Genomic DNA, 20,292 nt, shown 5'->3' with positions numbered 1-20,292 from the left:
TTGGAGCCGTCAGCTAGTTTTGAAAGCTGGTTAAAAAGGTAGTCGATAAATGGATAGAAATGTTCTTTAAAAAGCTAAGATTTATTATGGTCTAAGTAATATTGTATCTTCTCACATTGTTACTGCAGCTTGCTGTCAACACCAAATGTTATACATAATTAATTGCTTGGCTATTGTATCTAAAATGTGCTGTTTGTACATGTTTAATTTAGCTTGCAATCCTTCATATTAGACAATAAGAGAGAAATAGACAATTGAAAAGACAGGAATATCTGAAATTTCTTTTTCTTGTTGAATGACCAAGTTGTCTGTTAAAAGTCTAGAGCTGTGATGTTAATAACTGCTGAATGGCCATGTGCTATCAATGAATGGGGCGGTGGGCGGGTGGGGTTCTTTTGGGTTGTGATATCAATGAATGGCTGAATGGAATTAGTGATTGGCTTTGTGATATTAGAGTAATCAGTGAGTGACTAAAAAAAAAGAAAAAAAAAATCACATTTTGATTTGACGTGCTTTAAGTTTCCTTTGTATCTTTTGTTTCTGTTCGGGCTGTTCCCCCTCCTTTTGGGGAGCTGCCCCCTTTTTCTTTGTCCGAACGTAATTTAAGTTTGTTTACTTGTTTGACCCGAAAAAGGTGTGAAATTAGAGTAATTAGGGAGTGATCAAGTGATAGTTTAGTTTATTTATGTCACATTAACACTGCAATGATGTTACTGTGAAAATCCTCTAGTTGCCCTACTCTGGTGCCTGTTTGGGTACACTGAGGGAGAATTTAGCATGCACCAGCAAGTCTTTTGGACAGTGGGAGGAAACCGGAGTGCCCAGAGGAAACCCACGCAGACACGGGGAGAATGTGTAGACTCTGCACAGACAGTGACCACTGGCAAGAATTGAAACTAGGTCCCTAGCGCTGAGTGGCAGCAGTGCTAACCACTGTGCCACCATGCACAAGCTTGAGTAATCAGTTAGTGGCTGAGTGAAAATACAGTCATTAGTGAATGGTCATGTATTGGAGAAACCAATCAATAGCCATCTGATGCCAGTAATTGGCCTTGTGAAATTAGACCAGTGAATGGAGGTACAATGTGCCAGTAACTGGTAGCAGGATAGGTTTGGAATCTTTTTCTTATTAGTATTATGATATGAACATATGAGCCATGACTAACAGGAAAAGTCATATGCCACCCAACTGGGAAATTATGCTAAATTTTGGCAGAATGTGCTATGGACAGGAATTCCCCCTCCTTTGGTACACATATCACAACAAGAATATGTTCCTGAAATCCTGACATTTACACTAGCAGGACAGGTTTGAGGAACTAAATAGCCTAATTCTGTTCCAAGTGGGTTGGGAAACATATGTATTTTGTTGCACACTGCAACACAGTTGTGTGGGGCAGACTGGATAAGCCAAAGGGCCTTATCTAGTCCCTTGGATCATACGTTATTGGAAGTTTGCATTATGGAAGTTACTTATTTGTGTATATAGTACAGGATAATTTAGGAGCATGTAATTTATGGTGATTAGGTTGCGTAATGCTGATGAAAATTAATTTTCCTAATAGTTAAACTGGAGTAAAATTCTCCACCCACACCAAATGTTCTCTTGTTACCACATATAACCGGAAAACTCCAGGCATCTAACAACTTCTGTTCCATGCACTGGGCACGTCTCCAATATCAAGCTTTCAGGCAATAAATCATTTTTATCATTTCATCTAACAGTGTTAAGTTTCAAATGAATTTTTTTCCCCAATTACCGAGTGGGTGTTAATCAGTATCTAGTAATTTAGAGAAGGAAGGTTAAAAAGTGCATTTAAAAACAGAGATCGCATAGATCTAGTCATTTGGTCATGTCTTATTTGGGCTTTATATGGGCTCCAATGTGGCCAGCAAGGAGCAGGCAGAGATTCTGGCTGGAAGTCTATTACCTGTTACATTATCTAAAGCTTTTAAAGTTTATTTATTAGCATCACAAGTATGCTTATTTTAACACTGCAATGAAGTTACTGTGAAAATCCCCTAGTCGCCACACTCTGTCACCTGTTGAGATAACTGAGGGAGAATTTAGCATGGCCAATGCATCTAACCAGCAAATCTCAATGGAGTCAGGAACATGTGTTGGGAACTTGTAAAGGTGGAAATCACTGATGTGAATTAGGAATCTGTGCTTCCTGCCTCAGTCTCAGGCTTAACCAGATTGTTCACAAGTATGGGGCCTAATTTTCAAACAGTTGTAGTGCTAGATGGGCCACAATCCCCCATCACTGGATGGTGTACCGGCCTGGTGACATGTTCCCAACTCTGGGCCTTGCCCCTTCAGGGTGGAGACAGCGACCCAGCCACAGGTGGAATCATACTAATTAGCCATCATTAAGGGCCTACTAAGAACACGTTATGAGTGCCGATTGGAATTCTCCAGGGGGCAAATGGGCCCTCCTGCTGAGGTCAAATTATCATCCAAAGATGGAAATGGCCTCCTGATGGCAGACTTGAGGGGGTGGGGGTGTGTGGCATTCCAACTACCATTTTTAACACTCTTCTGAGGCCACAATGGTGCAAGTGCCACAGTTGCAGCCAGAGATCACCCCATGGAGAGATTTCTCTGCCGCAACAACAGTTCAATAGCTCTGCTCTGTTGTAATTTTAAAAACTTTAATTTTTAAAAAAAGTCATTAGAGGGCATTTGCATCTTGAAGGGTATCAGCAGCTCCCAATATGGAGTGTGGGCTGTCAATCTCTAAGGGCTGAATGGCCTACTCTTCACCCTCCAGCCTCAGGGGCACCGTATTGTCCTTAACTTGATGATGACCATTTTCTCAGATCCCTTATTGGCCTACCCATGATTATTTTCATCAGGCATCAGGGACCTAGAAATGTGCCCAGCATCAAGTCTTTGACTGCAGGGCTAAAATCTAGTCCATGATATCTTTTTTTGAGTCTGAGTTGAGTTTCCAAAACCTTCCAGCCCTCCTCCTTAAGCCTCTGTAACATTGCTCCTCTCAGCTCAATCTCTGTCAACTCCTGCTAAAACCATTCTCCATGCCTTTCATTACTTTCAGATTCAATTAACTCAATGCTCTCCTACCTGACCTCCCATCATTCACAATCCTTATATTTTAGCTCAGCCAAAACTCACCTGTCCATATATGATCTTGTATCAAGCCCCACACACCAATCATTCATGGCCTCACTGACCTTCATTAACTCCTGATTCCCTGGTACTTCAAGTTTAAAATTATTTTACTTAAATCCCCTTCATGGCATCACCTTTCCCTATCTGATCTCTTAAACCTCCTCCAGCACCACAGTCCCTCAAACTCTCCCTTCCTGGGGTGGCACGGTGGCACAGTGGTTAGCACTGCTGCCTCACAGTGCCAGGGACCCAGGTTCAATTTCCGGCTTGGGTCAGTGTCTGTGTGGAGTCTGCACGTTCTCCCCGTGACTGCATGGGTTTCATCCGGGTGCTCCGGTTTCCACCCACAGTCCAAGGATGTGCAGCTTAGGTTGATTGGCCATGCTAAATTTCCACTTAGTGTCAGGGGGACCAGCTCGGGTAAATACGTGGGGTTAACAGGGATTGTGGTCATTGCAGACTCAATGAGCCAAATGATCTCCTCCACTGTAGGGTTCCATGATTCTATGATTCCTATAACTGTGTCCTCTTGTACTTCATCTTCCATTCTTCCCACTATTAATAATCAGGCCTATAACCACTTAGGCCCCAAGCTCTGGAATTTCTTTGTGAATGGCTGTGGAACACTGGGTAGTGGGGGTTGGGGGGGGGGTGCGGCATTGTTAGGTTTAGGCCACAAAGGCTGGCTGGCTACAGCAGCAGAGACAGTGACAGCTCTCTCTCTGCTGCTCTCAGAGTAGAGATCTGTGCATGCGCAATTATGCCCTCTGATGCTATCAGCCGGCTTTTGGGTGATTTAGGCCCCCTAACTGGCCGAGAAACTGATTTCAGGATTTTCTAATGCACTATGTGCATAAGATTTGACATTTGGATCACCCTCCGTCCCCACGTCTCTCTCTCCCTTTGGTTCCTCAACAATAGTGAAAAATGGTCTGGTGACAATAAGGACATCTTCCAAAAACAATAGCTAAAATTAACAAAATGCAGCATCACATAATGGTAATAAAAGGCTACATCAGCCACAATGTAACAAGGAGATGCATTTAAACCTTTAAACAACTTAAATCATTTTCCAACAATTTGACTAATGAGCTATTGAAAAGAGGGGTGTGCAGTATTGTAATAACTATGTTACTGGACTAATAATCCAGAGAATTCACATTCACCTTGAATTTGATAAAGATGATCATGAAGATATGAGATTGAATGAAAATGTAATTAATGTTTAGTTTTCTTCTTTATCTAATCCCATACCAGGGTGGTTAAGTCTAAATTGCCTTGCAAATCACTCAGCTGTAACAAGAATTGCCTTCTCAAAGGCAAGTAGGGATGGGTAATAAATGCCTGCCTGGCTGCTCGCATCTCAAGAATACTTGCTTCAAAATGTCAGATCACTGATGGTTCCTTCCTCCGTGTCTGCCCCAAGCTTGCATAGTCTCTATTGCTGGTGATTCAGGCCAGAAACTCAGGGGCACAAGTCTCGCAATGTCTTGAATAACTTAGCTTTTAAGAACTTCTAAGTAGAGTTGAGCACACTATCATTTTTTCATTATAAATAACCACTCCAGGGAAATTGAAAAGGGAGAGAGGCAGTTTATTCACAGAATCATACATTGCAAATCATAAGTTAATGGGATTTTCCTCAAACATGCTCACTACACCTTCAAAAGATTTTTTTTATCTATTAATGGTGCAGCAGGGGGTTTGATTTTGTCACTCTAGATTAAGCTATTAATGGATGAGCAGTTTTTAAAAGTGTAAGGTATTTTTGAAACCTCTTTTTAAGCGTCTTCTTTAATATATTCTTTCATGATGCCAAGGAATGAATCAAAAATGTATTATTAAAAGACCAAATGCTTTTAGCACTTAATGGTTTCTCCAACACCTGAATCACTTCAGTCATGCTAAGGGACTGCTCTATTTCTCTTGTGGAATAGCAGTCTTTAAGGGTGAGGTGTTAAACTGAGGTTCCACCTGTGGTATTTGGGTAAATATAAAAGATTCCCTTACTCTATTTGAAGAGGAGCAGTGAGTTCTCCCGGTTTCCCCACCGACATTCATCTCACCGTCAATTCTGTCAAGAACAGATTAATGGATCATTTATGCCATTTTAATTTGTGGGATCCTATTGTATGAAAATGGATGCTATATTTGCTTGTGTAATAATGACTGTAATGCAACTGTGGAGTGGCATGGTGGCACAGTGGTTAGCACTGCTGGCTCACAGCACCAGAACCCAGGTTCAATTCCAGTCTCAGGCCACTGTCTATGTGGAGTTTGCGCATTCTCCCTGTGTCTACATGGGTTTCCTCCAGGTGCTCCAGTTTCCTCCCACAGTCCAGAGATGTGTAGGTTAGGTTGATTGGCCATGCTAAATTATCCTTAGTGTCCCAAGATGTGTAAATTAGTGGGGGGTTAGCAGCAAAAACATACAATTGGGGGATCGGGTCTGGGTAAGATGCTCTAATGGAGCCAAAAGAGAAAATGCTGGAAAACCTCAGCAGGTTTGCCGCATCTGTAAGAAAAGAGCTGATGTTTCAAGTCCAGATAACCCTTTGTCAAAGTTTCAAGTCCAGCTTTGTCAAAAGGTTATCTGGACTCAAAACGTCTCTCTCCTTACAGAAGCTGCCAAACCTGCTGAGAATTTCCAGCATTTTCTCTTTTGGTCTCAGATTCTAGCATCCGCAGTAATTTGCTTTTATCCAGTGCTCTAGTGGAGGGTCAGTGCAGACTTGATGGGTTGAATGACCTCATTTGCACTGTAGGGATTCTATTCTATGAAAGATGCTCCAAGTATGTAATAATGTTCCAGACAAATGTCAGTCCTGGTAGGAGCGAACACTCTGAACCTGATGGCCCAGTTCTTCAGATCTCCAGGTCGCTGGATTCTGAACATACCACTCAAGGTACAGGTTGGGACACCTTGAAAACCCCAAAGCACTGACTTTGTGGGAATTACCTGGAAAGTTTGAACTTCCGATGGACAATTCTCCTACTTCCTGGGACATTCTGTAAAAGTCTCCAACTGTGAGTTAAGATCAGGGACTTTGGACAGTTCTGACTTACTTAGCTGGATACTTACTAGGAAATGAGAAGTGAGAGCAAAACATCATTTCATCAAGAAGATTGAGTGCTTAGCATGTAATTATGCCATAAGTGAGAAATGGGTACAGCCATAGTTTTAGCAAAAACAAATCCAATTTATTACATCATTCAAGAGGATGTATTAGTTTGCCGATGCCATGCTGACCAACTGTTGTCATTTCTAAATGATTTCTCAGAATCATCTCCAGAGTCCTTAGTGATGTGAATACTACCACGGAAGCCTTAATTGAATCTGAGTTGTCTGATGATGATGCCTTTGCTACTATATCGTGTGAGAATAATGCAGAATTAGTCCCAAGAGAAGTGTCTACTGAAGTTCAAAATCATACTTCTAGGGTCAAAAACAGCCAAATTCCAGAATGTCATATACAAACAAAGAGGAATAGATGTCCTCCTGATCGACTTTCTCATTGACTATGCATAATGAATAATGATACTGCATCCAGCATATTATTGAGCTTGTGTATAACGTTGTAGTACTTTGTTATCATGACCACAGAAGGGGATTGGATGTTGGTACATTTAAATAGTTGCAGATTGCTTTAAGAGCTGATCATATGATTTAATGATGATGTCATTAGGGTGTTGCAAATGCTGCCATTTTACTTCCAGTTTTTATTCTGTGCAGTGTAGAGAACATTTCCTCAAATAAATCTGTTGTTAGTTTGAATCTAGGTGTGCAAACCACATTCTTTTCATTTTCTTTAAGACCCATAACCCCTAACCTAATTAGGACATTATATTCTGTGTCTGGGTCTATCCTTCTGGATCCATCCTCTGCAAGGCCAAAGAGACAGAGCTGGCTGCTCATCTCCCACAACAACAAAGAACAAAGTACAGCACAGATATAGGCCCTCCGACCCTTCAAGTCTGTGGCAATCATGATGTCCTAACTAAAAGAAAACCTTCTGCCCTTACTCGGTCCATATCCCTCTATTCCCTCCCTATTCCTGTACACATCCAGATGTCTCTTAAATGTTGCTAACATGCCTGCTTCCACCACATCCTCTAACAATGCATTCCAGACACTGATAGCTCTCTGTGTTAAAGACTTCCCCTGCATATCACTCTTAAACTTCTCCCTCTCACCTTGAACCTCTGCCATTTTGTAATTGACATTTCCACCATTGGAAAAAGCCTCTGACTATCCACACTGCCTCTCGTAATTTTGTAGACCTCTATCAGGACACCCCTCAGCCTCTATCTTTCCAGTGAAAACAATGCTAATTTATTCAACTTCTCCTCATAGCTTCACTTCAAGGCCAGGCCACATCCTGGTGAACCTTCGTTACACTCTCTCCAAAGCTTCGACATCCTTCTGATCATAGGGTGACCAGAACTGCATACAATACTCCAAATGCGGCCTGACCAAGGTTTTATATAGCCTGCAACATGATTTCCCAACTCCTGTACTCAATGCCCTGGCTGATGAAGGCAAGCATGTCATATGCCTTCTTAATCACCTTGGCCACCTGTGTTACCATGTTTAGGGAACTGTTGATCTGCATGCCCAGATCCCTCTGTATGTTAATGTTCCTAAGGGTCCTGCTATTTGCAGTATAATTCATACCTAAATTTGATCCTTCGAAATGCATCACCTCGCATTTGTCTGGATTAAATTCTATTGACCATTTTTGTGTCCAAGTCTCCAATCTATCTATATCCTGTTCTATCCGCTGATAATCCTCAGTTATTGTGATTTCTAAAGCATTACCAGTAAACAGAGTAAACAAAGCAGAATCAATGTATACTTTCAGAAGGGAGTTTCATGCATAAAGGAAAAATTGCAGAAATCTTGGAATTTATGTGGGAAAAGAGGGGGGAAGGTAGTAGCAGCAGTCAGGAAGGCTGTTTCATGTGGGATCAGTTGGAGCCCTTTTGTCTCCTGCAGTTTCATGTTCAGAGACAAATAACTTGTTTTTGTTTACATACCATTCTGTGGGATAGGTGTCCTTGTGTGCTGCCTGTGATGGCAATGGCTACCTCAGGGCAAACTAATCTTGCAGGCATCAAGGCCTTTATTTGTATATTCAAAAGCCCAATACCAGCCTCAGACATGGGTACAAGACCCTTCGTTTGCTTATCTCTATCTACTTTGGCCGGTGGCCATAGTGCTTTTTATCTGGCATTTTGGGGCTTCCTGAAAAATGGATGGCTGATGATTTTACCACTAATGGTGTGCAGAAACCAGACAAGAACATACCATTTTAACCACTGAAAGTAGATATAATAAATTAAAATAGATGGATGGAAAATCCTGTGGGGCCTGATGTGATTCTGATTGGGAAAAAAAATCTCTGCACCCGAAATATAAAATCCACTTTGTATTTCCAAAACAACAAACTGCTGTACAAGTAATACCTTGTAAATTCAAACTTTTTTGTGACAAGAGAGAATAAATCCGCGATCCGGTAATAAATCTTATTTTATTGTAAACCGCATAATTTCAAGGACATTTACTCAAGATACTTCAATGTTATAAAGGAACATTTTCACAACACACGGACGTGCATTTTCCATTAAATATATACGTAAGAAGCCAAAAATGGTAAAACTTTTTTTTACATATATAAAATGTTTCCTGGTAAATTCTTCTCTAACATCATAATGACATAACATTGACATAATACTGACTGTTTGGTATATTTCACAAATCACCACTAATGCAATATAGGTATCTTACTCTACATAGAGTCAAAGCCATGACCATATGTTTAGTTTGATAGAGATGCATTCTTTCCTCTTAAGTACGATACACATTGATGAGTTTTGAAATTACTGGCATCATGATGTATGCTTTATCTATCAAGCAAAGTATGTGGCTGGAGGGTCAGACCTTAAAGGGAATGCAATTTGAGATATTAATAGCTCAGAACAAATTGATTTCTGGTTTCTTGAATTGACAAAATCTAATTTTCTAATCATTAAATTGACACACACGCATGCGCGTATACACACATGCACACACGCACGCACACAGACATGCATGCACACACACACACACGGGAGGCGGCGGATTGTTTAATAGCGGCGGATCATTGGGAATTCCCATTGATATAGCCCCCCATGCCAGTGGGAAACCAGCGGGCGGGGGTATGCTCCTGGCAGGATCGGAGAATCCCGCTGGTGTGAACAGCCAGAGAATTCCAGCCATGATTTCTGACCAGTCATATCAACCATGAGAAGGTCCAAGAAATGGTCCAGCTCCCAGTGGAGGTTACATTGTGGCTACATCATTGCTTTCAATGATATGGACACACAAGACGTTTTTCCACAAAGTAAGAAAGTAATGCCCAAGAAATCAGAAAACAATTTGGTCTAGCTAAAGATTAGTAGAGGCCAGAGGGTAGCAGGAAGGTATATTGGCAGCAGATACAGAGAACAAGAAGGGAAGCAGGCAGCTTGAGTTACTGCGGCTTCCGGTTTATTCTCAGCTTTGTCCCATTTAGTTACAGTCATAAACAAAGTCGTAGTTACTTGGCTCTTTGGGAATGGGAGGTGGGGCTTCTGGAATTTGAATATTCTCTAGGTCGAGAAGGCGAAGCTTCATCTCCATGCTGAGGAGTGTGTCGAGGTCGTTCTTGGTCAGCTCGCTCATCATCTCCTTCCCGAGCAGAGCGTTCAGCCCATCCGTCCACACACAGTACTGGAAAAGAGAAAGGGAGGGACGCTCTTGAGACCATTCAACAACCCAGATTCATTGGTTTAAGCTTCCTGCTTTTTCAATGCTGACCCTTTGTATGAATCTGTCAAAATGCTCTAAGAGGAAATGTCAGAATTTACACCAAGACAGTCACCCAATTCACAGGGCTGCTACCTTATCTCATTTCTTGCATTTGTTAATTCATTAGCTGGCGCCACTGAGCATTCACAATACAATACAACTCTATACACCTCCACTGACTGTGCACTTTCCCACTGGCAGGAGAGTTATTCAGCATTTCAAATTTTAGGTTTTGCTGATTAATAAAGTGTTATTCTTTATTAAAAGTGTTGTATCATACAGGGGAACACTAAGGAGTCTCATAACACCAGGTTAAAGTTCAACAGGTTTATTTGGTATCATGAGCTTTTGGAGTGCTGTTCTTTCATCACTCACCTGATGAAGGAGCAGTGGTCCAAAAGCTCGTGATCCCAAATAAGCCTGTTCGACTTTAACCTGGTGCTGTAAGACTTCTTACTGTGCCCACCCCAGTACAATGCTGGCATCTCCACATCATATTCAGGGGAAGACAGATAACGACAAAAAAAGGTTTACAAAGAATTTACAGCACAGAGACAGAACATTTAGTTCAACTGGTCTGTGCTGGTATTTGTGCTCCACATGAGCCTCCCCCCACCATTCTCCTTCATCTCACTTTATTTACACATCTTTTTATTTCTTCGTCTCTCAAGTATTTACCTAGTTTCTTCTTAAGGCTTAGATTCTAAGCTATTCTTCTCAACCACTCCATGTGGTAGCGAGTTCCATGTTCAAATTACGCTGGGTGAAGATGCGTGTCCTGAATTTTTTATTGGATTTATTAATGACGATGGGTAGGATTTTCTGTTTTGGTGGGGGCTTGTTTCTCTGCTGTATCTCTGATGTAATCCTATTTCACTGCCCATCCTCTGTCCTACCTCCGATTAATAAATTATCGGGTGGCACAGTGATTAGCACTGCTGCCTCACAGCACCAGGGTTCAATTCTGGCCTTGGGTGACTATCTATGTGGAGTTAGCATGTTCTCCCCATGTCTGCATGGGTTTCCTCCAGGTGGTCTGGTTTCCTGTCACAGTCACAAAGATGTGCAGGTTAGTTTGATTGGCCATGCTAAATTGCCCCTTAGTGTCCCAAGATGTGTAGATTAGGGAGATTGGTAGGGTAAACGCATGATAGGGGCAGGGTGGGATTGTTGCTGGTACCGCCTCAATGGGCCGAATGGCGTGTACTGTAGGGATTCTATGAATATCAGAAGTGGATGTGTTGGAGGCAGGGTGGAGTGGGTTTGAGATTTACAAAAACTTTTACATCCCACTCAATACCAATCCACCATTATGGGGGTTAAAATTACCCTCTATGTATTGTACTGCTTGCGAAATGAAACTTCAACATCTGTCAGCACTTCCTTTGTTTGGGATATTAACAATATTTCAAATGATGAGTACCAGTGATATCTGTACAGGTACTGGTATCTGGGAGGCTGAAAGTATGAGGGAGGTGAACTAACACTTGCAAATGACACACTGAGATTACTAATACATTCTGAGTTCGTGACACATCTATGGGGGCAAGCTTGGCTTCCTCGCACTGCTAAATTCAGTATCTCATGATATCATTCGCACTTGCTGACTAAAGACAGTGTTTTAACAAAAATAAAAATCAAGAGACATGGAAAAGGATTTCAGAGTTAATCACATCATGTTGCAGGTGTGCTTTGAAACACAGAAGTGTCCTTCTGATACTGTTTGTTCTTTAATTCAATTGAAGATGAGCATTATTCCCAATACAACATACCCTACTCAATAGCTTGATCTGTTCAAAGGAAAACTGCGACTGTAGACTTATTTCACTCTGTAACCTGCTGCTTCTGTTTTGCTGCAGTGTTAAGTTTGGTTATTTAAAATTAATGTCCTGCTACTTGCTATGTTGAATTGCATTGATCTAATGGTATTATCGCTAGACTATTAATCCAGAAGCTCAGCTGATGTTCTGGGGACCTGGGTTCAAATCCCGCCACAGCAGATGGTGGAATTTGAATTCAATAAAAGATATCTAGAATTAAGAATCTACCAATGACCATGAAACCATTGCCGATTGTTGGAAAAACTCATCTGGTTCACTAACATACTTTCGGGAAGGGAATCTGCCATCCTTAGCTGGTCTAGACTACATGTGATTGACTCTCAATGGCCCTCTGAAATGGCCAAGTGAGCCACTCAGTTCAAGGGCAACTAAGGATGGGCAATAAATGCTGGCCATTCGGCGACACTCATGTCCCACGAATGAATAATATTTAAAAAATGCTTCTTTTGTGATTCCCCAGGTAAGTTTTACATTGGGCCTATTGTTCTTACATCTAATCAGTTTACATCCTAGAAAAAGCTGTTCAACCCTAAGACTGACCTTCAAGATGATTTGTCTTGGTTACTGGTTGAACTTTGCTGCATGAGAAATAAGCAGCAAATATAGGTCGCACCACCATTTTATATCACCATAGCTGATTTTCTACCTCAACCCCAAGTTCCTGGCCACTGCCCCTATTTCTTCACCTCAGTGAGAGACAACAATCTATCCAAATGAATATACTCAATGATGGAGCGCTCAACCCTCCAGGGTAGAGAATTCCAAAGATGCACAACCCTCTGACTGAAGAAATGTCTCCTCATTTCAACCTTAAATGATTGACCCCCTATCAACCTGATAGCCTGAAACTGCCCCATTTATCCCTATTCATGTTTCTAATCCGTTAACCAATCCTCCATCCATTCTAATATATTATTCCTAACTCTTCCAAGCCCAGCTGGAACTCATTGGCTGAGCCTTTTATAAGGCAGGCCCAGGACTGGGCCTGTTGAACTGTAGTCCCAGTCAGGGATTAAGCTTGTGTACACCGCTTTGCATTCTGGAATAAACTATGTTCCTTTCCAGTTGGGCTTCCTGAATCATTACACTGAGTTTTTGTTTTTTAATGGAATGTATTATTGTTGAACATTTTGAATTATTTCAAATGTTACACTCTGGTTTCTCTTGATCCTATAAATACTTCCCTTCTATTCTATTCACCTGATTAACTTAGCCAGCTGTTCCTCCATGCCTATGTGAAATTGGCTTTTAAAATTCATGTTTTAGATGTGAGAGATTCACTCTCAAACTTAATAACTTGAGTTTTCAACGTTTGCAAGGTCTGGCACTTTCCATGCCGCACAGGATTAATCTATACCTTCAGCTGGATCATGACAAGACTTTGAGTGACTGCCAAGCAGTGCTATTTAGAGCTATGGCATGTGTTTTAACTGTGACTTATCCTAATGTGGAGGGCACTGGCCAACGTAGATCTGGAGGGAAAACTGTTAAATGAGGAAAAGGGAAGGATATTCTTTTCAATTGAGAAGGCCATTCTTAACACATCTGGTCTCCCATGCAGACAAGGGTTGAATATTGACAAGAAGCACAAATGAGGATAGTAATACAGAAGCTAGTATTGTGAATTATCAAGGACTGAATTGCCTTTTTGTCAGTTTTCCGTTAGCATAATCTACTCAGTCACAACAGTGCCTGACATTGATATAAATTACAGTCTCACGTTGGAATGACATGAGAGCACTGTGTGGATCTGTATCTGTGTTTGTTTGCTATGTAAAATATATGAAAATCTTCAATAAACATATCAGAAAAGAATATGAAACAAATGTATTGAAATAATAATTACCTTCTCATTTATAAATGATACATGAAGGAAAAATACTGAACACACTAACTCTAAAAGTATTGACTTTATTTTATTGCACTTGAAAGGATTTGTCGCTGCCAGTTTCTCATTCAAAAACTCTCATAGTTTTTTTTGTAAAGTCCCATTAAATAATGTATTAATGGACAATGCTTCAAAGCTTGCAACAGTTTCCACGTCAAGTACAAAAGCGTTGAGAAAGCACTTTAAAAATAACATTAATGGAAGGGAGGTGTTGCACTTACTTCATGCTTGTCAGGAGCAATGAAATTCAAGGAATCATCTGGGTCGTACAATATAGAGAAGGCGAGCTCTAACACCTCCTGTGGAGACCAGAACAATCAGTCAGATAAAGGGCATTATGTCCAAGGGAAGAAGTCATCCTATCACATCAGCTCATGTTCAAATCACTGGTGCTTCACAAAATGTGTTTTGTGAATGTCAAATTCAACAACAGCAACAACAACTTGCCTTTCTATGGCAACTGAGACATAATTAAATGTTCCAATGCTGCTTCACAGAAGCCTTATCAAAAAGCTAAGATTTAAAAAACATCTCTAAGGAAGGGAAAGAGAGAGAGCTGGAATCACAGAGATGTTTAGAGAGGAAATTACAGAGCTATGTATTGTAGAACAATGAAATGCACTAATGGTCAGAACTGGAGGAGACAAAGAGCTTAGAGGGTTGCAGAGGGCTGCAGGAGGCCTTGGACGCACTTGGAAACAAGATGAAAACTCTAAATTTGATTTGTTGGCAGACCAGAAGCAAATGAGTGAATGGAACTTGGTGTGAGTTTGGATAGACTCAATTTTAAGGAGAGTGTTTTGTGGGATGTCGGGTCTAGAATAACAAAAGCATCAGTGAATGTCAGCAGCCAAGGAGCTGAAGCCATAGTGGACGTGGGTAACACTACAGCGGTGAAAGTAGGCAACCTTGATGGATTCTCAGGTTAGGTGATAAATGTTGGCCTTGCTAGAGACGCCCGTATCCCAGGAATGAATGAAAAAAAGACAAATGGTATGTTGGCTTTCATAGTGTCAGGATTTGAGTATAGGAATAGGAATGTTTTGCTGCAATTGTATAGGACATTGGTGAGACCACACCTGAAATACTATGTGCAGTTTTGCTGTTCTTATCTGAGGAAAGAAGTCCTTGCTATAGAGGGAGTACAGCAAAGGTTTACCAGGCTGATTTCTAGGATGGCAGATCTAACACATGAGGAGAAAACAAGTCGGTTAGGATTATATTCACTGGAATTTAGAAGTGTGAGAGGGGATCTCATAGCAGGGTAGATTCAGAAAAAATGTTCCAAATGGTGGGGGAGTCAGAACTCGGGGTCATAGTTTAAGGATAGGGGAACTGAGGCGAGGAGAAATTTCTTCACCCAGAGGATGGTGATTGTGTGGAATTCATTACCACAAGAAGTGGTTGAGGCAAAATGTTGTCTGATTTCAAGAAGAAATAATGACATGGCGATGCCAGCGTTAGACTGGGGTGGGCATAGTAAGAAGTCTCACAACATCAGGTTAAAGTCCAACAGATTTATTTGGTATCACGAGCTTTTGGAACGCTGCTCCTTCATTAGGTGAGTGGAGAGGTGGGTTCACAAACACGGCATATGTAGACAGAGGCTCAACTGCAAGATAATGGCTGGAATGCGAGTCTTTACGGGTAATCAAATCTTTACAGGCAATGTGAGTGGAGAGAGGGATAATCACAGGTTAAAGAGGTCCCAAACCAAGACAGTTAGTAGGATTTTGCAAGCCCAGGCCAAACGGTGGGGATTACATGTAATGTGACATGAACCCATGATCCCGGTTGAGGCCACCCTCACGCATGCGGAACTTGGCAATTAGTTTCTGCTTGATGATTCTGCGTAGAAGAAATTAGACGCAGCTCTTGGGGCTAAAGGGATCAAGGGATATGAGGGGAAGGGAGGGATCAGGAAATTGTATTTAATGATCAGCCATGATCATAATGAATGGTGGAGGGGGCTCAAAGGGCCAAATGGCCTACTCCTGCTTCGAGTTTCTATGTTTCCATGTACAGCCACCAAAACTGCTTTTTTTTTGTTGATATCAAGATAAACTGAGGCAATCAAACAAAAATTCCTTGCTTAGAGAATAAATACCAAAATTACTTAGCAGCATTTTAACCATATTGTGCATGCTGATCAGAAATGTTGAAGTGGGTGGCCACATTAATGCAATACTAATTTTCCTCACAGATCCATGTATTATTTAAGTGGTAACCATCCTGGGGTCTCACTTGTAGCCCAACAAACCTCTAGGGAAGCACTTAAATGCTGTGAAGAGATTGAAAACAGGCTGGGGTCAGAGATGTCGCAATGGGCATGGAGTGGGCAGCACTTTGGATGCAGCTCTATCCAACCGCAATATTGCCAATGTACAATGTTCTCTCGAGCAGCGGACCTACACATCTTCAGCTTTTACCAGCAGTTGAGTGGAGCTGGTCTCCTGTGCTTATTTTAACGTGTTCAGATGTGTTATATTGGTTTGGAGAAGTGGCAAGTTTCTTTTTTTTTGCCAACGAGTCAATGTCAGAAGTGATTACTGTCTCAGTCAGTTGTTGTCAACACCAATATTTCAATAGTGGAGAAGTCGGATTGAAATCAGATGGATCCTCTCTACTGCGCCCTGCCCTGACCGCCCCCCCTCTCCAAGTTTGATGCTTAACTCCAGCAAAAATTATTTTTAATATACAGAATCTTCAAAGTGACTGCTTTAAACTTGTTTATTTTTGTAAGTGATTTAAGAAGAATCATTTGTGGCCAATTGTAGTTATCTCCTGATGGAAAGAAGTGTATGAAAGTTCTGCCTTCTTTAATCCTTTCTTGCACCTTCTATCACCTCTGCAAATAGGACAGAAGTCCATCGTAGAACCCCTACAGTGCAGAAAGAGGCCACTCAGTCCATTGAGCCTGCACTGACAACAATCCCACCTAGCCCCACATATTTCCCCATTAGTCCCTCTGACACTAAGGGGCAGTTTAGCAAGGCCAATCAACCTAAATCGCACATCTTTGGAGAGTAGGAGGAAATCAGAGCACCCAGAGGAAACCCATGAAGAGAATGTGTGAACTCCACACAGTCGCCCAAGGCCGGAATTGAACTCGGGTCCCTGGCGCTGTGAAGCAACAGTGCTAACCACTGTAGCACCCCAACCGCTGTGCCATTGTGCCCCCCCCCCCTCCCATCTTCATAATGTAGATTACCTCTATTATATCCTTGTACTATGTGTGCGCTGGGGAGAAAATCATTAGCAGTGAGATACAGCTGTCATATCAGTCACATTTAACAGGTCTGCAACTCCAGGGATAATGTTTTGTCTATTCTGCCCCTTGCATTGAACAAAATCCTAACTTGTCAGAAACTCAATAGCCAATCCCCTGGCCCGCACTTAGTCTCAGTCACCACCACCCTGACCTCACCAGTATATAGAGACTCCCTGAATCTCCATGCTCCTTCACCCTTGAGTATCTCCATGGTCTTATACAAAAGGACAAGAATGACGAGTAGGGAAAGACCAGCTGGTCTATTCAACCTACCCTATTTTCATGGTGGCTGGAACGTTGCAAATGAAACAACACCCACCTTCTACCCACCAGCCCCATAACCATCTGCAGCCATGTAAAGCTCTGGAATGAGCACAAAAATCAAAAAGGAACAACAGCTATTGAGGGAAAAGAATGAATTGGGGACAAAATAGGTGACTAAACGCAGACCAAATCTGTATTACCTCCCCCAGACCCACTGGTCTCCTTATTCGGGACTTCTACGCATTTGTTTCCAGTCATTCCACCATTGGGTACAGAGACTTTATCTGCCTTGGTCTATTTGCTACAACTCTCTCCCCTTAATTAATTTTGGGATGTGCCCAACACTTGGCTGCCTTTATTGCCCCTCCTTAGTTGGCCTGACTAAGTAGCTTCCTCGGCCACCTCAGAGGGCAGTTTAAGAGGTACCCACGTTGGTGTGTGACAGGAATCACATGGAGGCCGGAGCAGGTAAGGGCAGCAGGCTTCCTTCCCCAAAGGACATCGGTGAAATGGATGGGCTTTTACAGGCCAACAGCTTCCTGGTCACTTTGACTGATACAAGCATTTTGCATCCAAATTCTCAAATTGCTCGGGTGGAATTTTAATTTCTGGATGGTTACTCTGGATGGTCTCTAGATTTACTATAGTGCTATGCTGTATCCAATTCCCTCTTCACCATTCAAATGAATCCTGTCAATGAGCATTGGTCTCAATAAGTTGCAACATCCTTTCATCTCTTTAGTATTCAAGAGGCGTTGTTCCCTAAGCTGTGGCTGTTCATATGCATTCTCTACACATTCAGAGGAGTTCCATTTCAATCCCCCTGTTTGTACTCAGCGTGACAGCACAATCTCAGTTCGGGATTCATCACCTTTGGGGGAAGAATCCAACACGGCAGCTTTCACACTGAATCAAGCGAGTGCATTTCTTACTTTATTTAACAGCTAGGGAGTTATAATGAAGGAATGCGGGTGACAAAAGATACAGATGGCACAGACCCGTGCGTGGGATTCAATCCAGATCACTGGATCACTATTACTGTTACCATGGACATTCCTCACTATCTAATTCAAGGTAAGGAATTAACTAAAATTCTGGAATGTAGCAGGAAAGAAGAATATAGTGGTTTGGTTTAGTAACATGTTATTTTATTACGAATGCACAATATGATGGAACAGAATGTTAGCAGTTATTTTCCTCCTCTGTTTTCAAAGTCTTTTCTCCCCTTCCTACACCAGTGTCAGCTGAAACAAAAATGATGCCATCAATTCCCCTTCACTGAGGGCAGATTTAACAGGCACAATGCTGATTTTACGCGCTGCCTGATTTTACACTCCATTGAAGTAAACGTTGGACAGTGTTAGGGCAGCACAGTAGCACATGGTTAGCACTGCTGCCTTACAGCGGCAGGGACCCAGGTTCGATTCTGGCCTTGAGTGACTGTGTGGAGACTGCATGTTCTCCCCGTGTCTGCGTGGGTTTCCTCCAGGCGCTGTGGTTTCCTCCCGCAGTCCAAAGGTGTGTAGGTTAGGCTGATTGGCCATGCTAAATTGCCTCTTAATGTCGGGGGATTAGCAGGGTAAATACGTGGGGATAGGACCTGGATGGGATTGTTGTCGGTGCAGGCTCAATGGGCCAACTGACCTCCTTCTGTAGGGATTCTATGATATTATGAGTATTTAAAACCAGCATTCCACCCAATTCCATAGGTTTGCTGCCTATCGTGTAAGATTAAGGTTTCCCCAAAATTAAGAAATATAGTGGAACAATTCAATTACTGACTCATTCTCATGTCAGTTGATGTAAAGAAGAGTCTTGTTTCCCAGCTGAAAGAATCGTCAGCAAACATCATCTGCGCTTGATGTGATCAAATTCCTCAATTTATATATATGGACTTCCTTTCGTGGTGGCATGCAGACCTTTGATGAATGGTGACTTCATGACAGCACTCTCCTTGGACTCAGCAACTGGTGGCTTCAAGTCCCACTGCTGAGACAATGAGCGCATAACCTAGGCAGACAATGCCAGTCCAGTACAGAGTGAGTAATTTTGGACGAGACATTAAACTGAAGTCCCATCTAACCATTCACACAGAAGTAAAAAATCCCGCGACAGTAGTTTGAAGGGAAGCGGCCTTCTTTCTGTTGTGCTGGCCAATAGATAGCACAGAATACACATCACTGAAACAAATGATCTGCTCATTACTATATGTGCAAACGTATTTGGTTGCTATGGTTTGCTGACTGTAAACACCTTGGGATGATCTGAGGTTCTGAAAGGTGTTGTTTAAAGGCAAATTACGGCTTCTTTAACAGTGCATTTGGACTTAATTTTGGATAACTTGAGCAGTGCGCCCATGTTCTGCTCAAAATTGCTGGACAAATTGCTGCAGTCTAAGTCAATTATTTTCATTTCACTGGGATGACTGCAATGAAGGAATTCCAATACAGAGACACTGGGAATGGTAGTCAGATAAATAACAGTACCACTCAACATCATTTTTGCATGTAACTCTTCTTCAATCTCTACAAATGAGCGCAGAAACCTAATTGTATGCACTTAGCAGAGGAGCAATACGTTCTACCTTGTTTCTACTGCTCTTGCGCTGCCATAGGTTCTAATGGGCAAAACCACAATGCATCAATCCATGTAAATCTGCCATCAGAAACCCAAGGACAAAACAAATCAAAAAGTGTCGGGCGAAACATCTTCCCGCTTCCATCTTCCTCTTTAGTTTGTGAAAACTTTTACGAAAGAATGTAAAATAATGCAGTACAAAGCCACTGATCTGTGGCATGCACTGAACAAGAGAATAAGGTTCACAAAGCACCTGTATAAATTCCAGTGTGTCATTGAAAATAGAACCTCACTGATCCGATAGTCACCGAGAAATCTGTTGGGAATTCGGAAGAAACCTCTTTACCCAAAGTGTGGAAATTCCCTACTACAGGGAAATTGACATGAACAGTACACATGCCATCATGGAGAAGTTAGGATACATTTGATGGGCAGGCAAATAGAAGGCTACAATGATAAGATTGAGATGAGGAAAGATGGGAAGAG

General features: G+C 41.9%; 1 protein-coding gene across 6 annotated transcripts in view; it reads right to left on the bottom strand.

Annotated features, from left to right (window-relative positions):
- Positions 1 to 8,646: 8,646 nt before the first annotated feature.
- The window catches only part of elmo1 (engulfment and cell motility 1 (ced-12 homolog, C. elegans)), a 259,536-nt gene continuing 247,890 nt past the window's right edge, over positions 8,647 to 20,292 (bottom strand). For all 6 annotated transcript variants that reach the window (XM_080203660.1, XM_080203693.1, XM_080203676.1 and 3 more), the window contains 2 exons: positions 13,916 to 13,993; positions 8,647 to 9,887 (listed from right to left, as the gene is read on the bottom strand). In XM_080203660.1, coding sequence (XP_080059786.1) covers positions 9,687 to 9,887; positions 13,916 to 13,993 — 279 coding nt within the window. In that variant the 3' untranslated portion in view covers positions 8,647 to 9,686. The remainder of the gene's footprint in view (positions 9,888 to 13,915; positions 13,994 to 20,292) is intronic.

Source organism: Carcharhinus amblyrhynchos, chromosome 2, assembly GCF_965287045.1.
Source record: "Carcharhinus amblyrhynchos chromosome 2, sCarAmb.v2.hapA, whole genome shotgun sequence".
Classification (NCBI taxonomy): domain Eukaryota; kingdom Metazoa; phylum Chordata; class Chondrichthyes; order Carcharhiniformes; family Carcharhinidae; genus Carcharhinus; species Carcharhinus amblyrhynchos.
The sequence above is the reverse complement of the archived record's forward strand: the minus strand, read 5'-3'. Positions and strand labels throughout refer to the sequence as shown.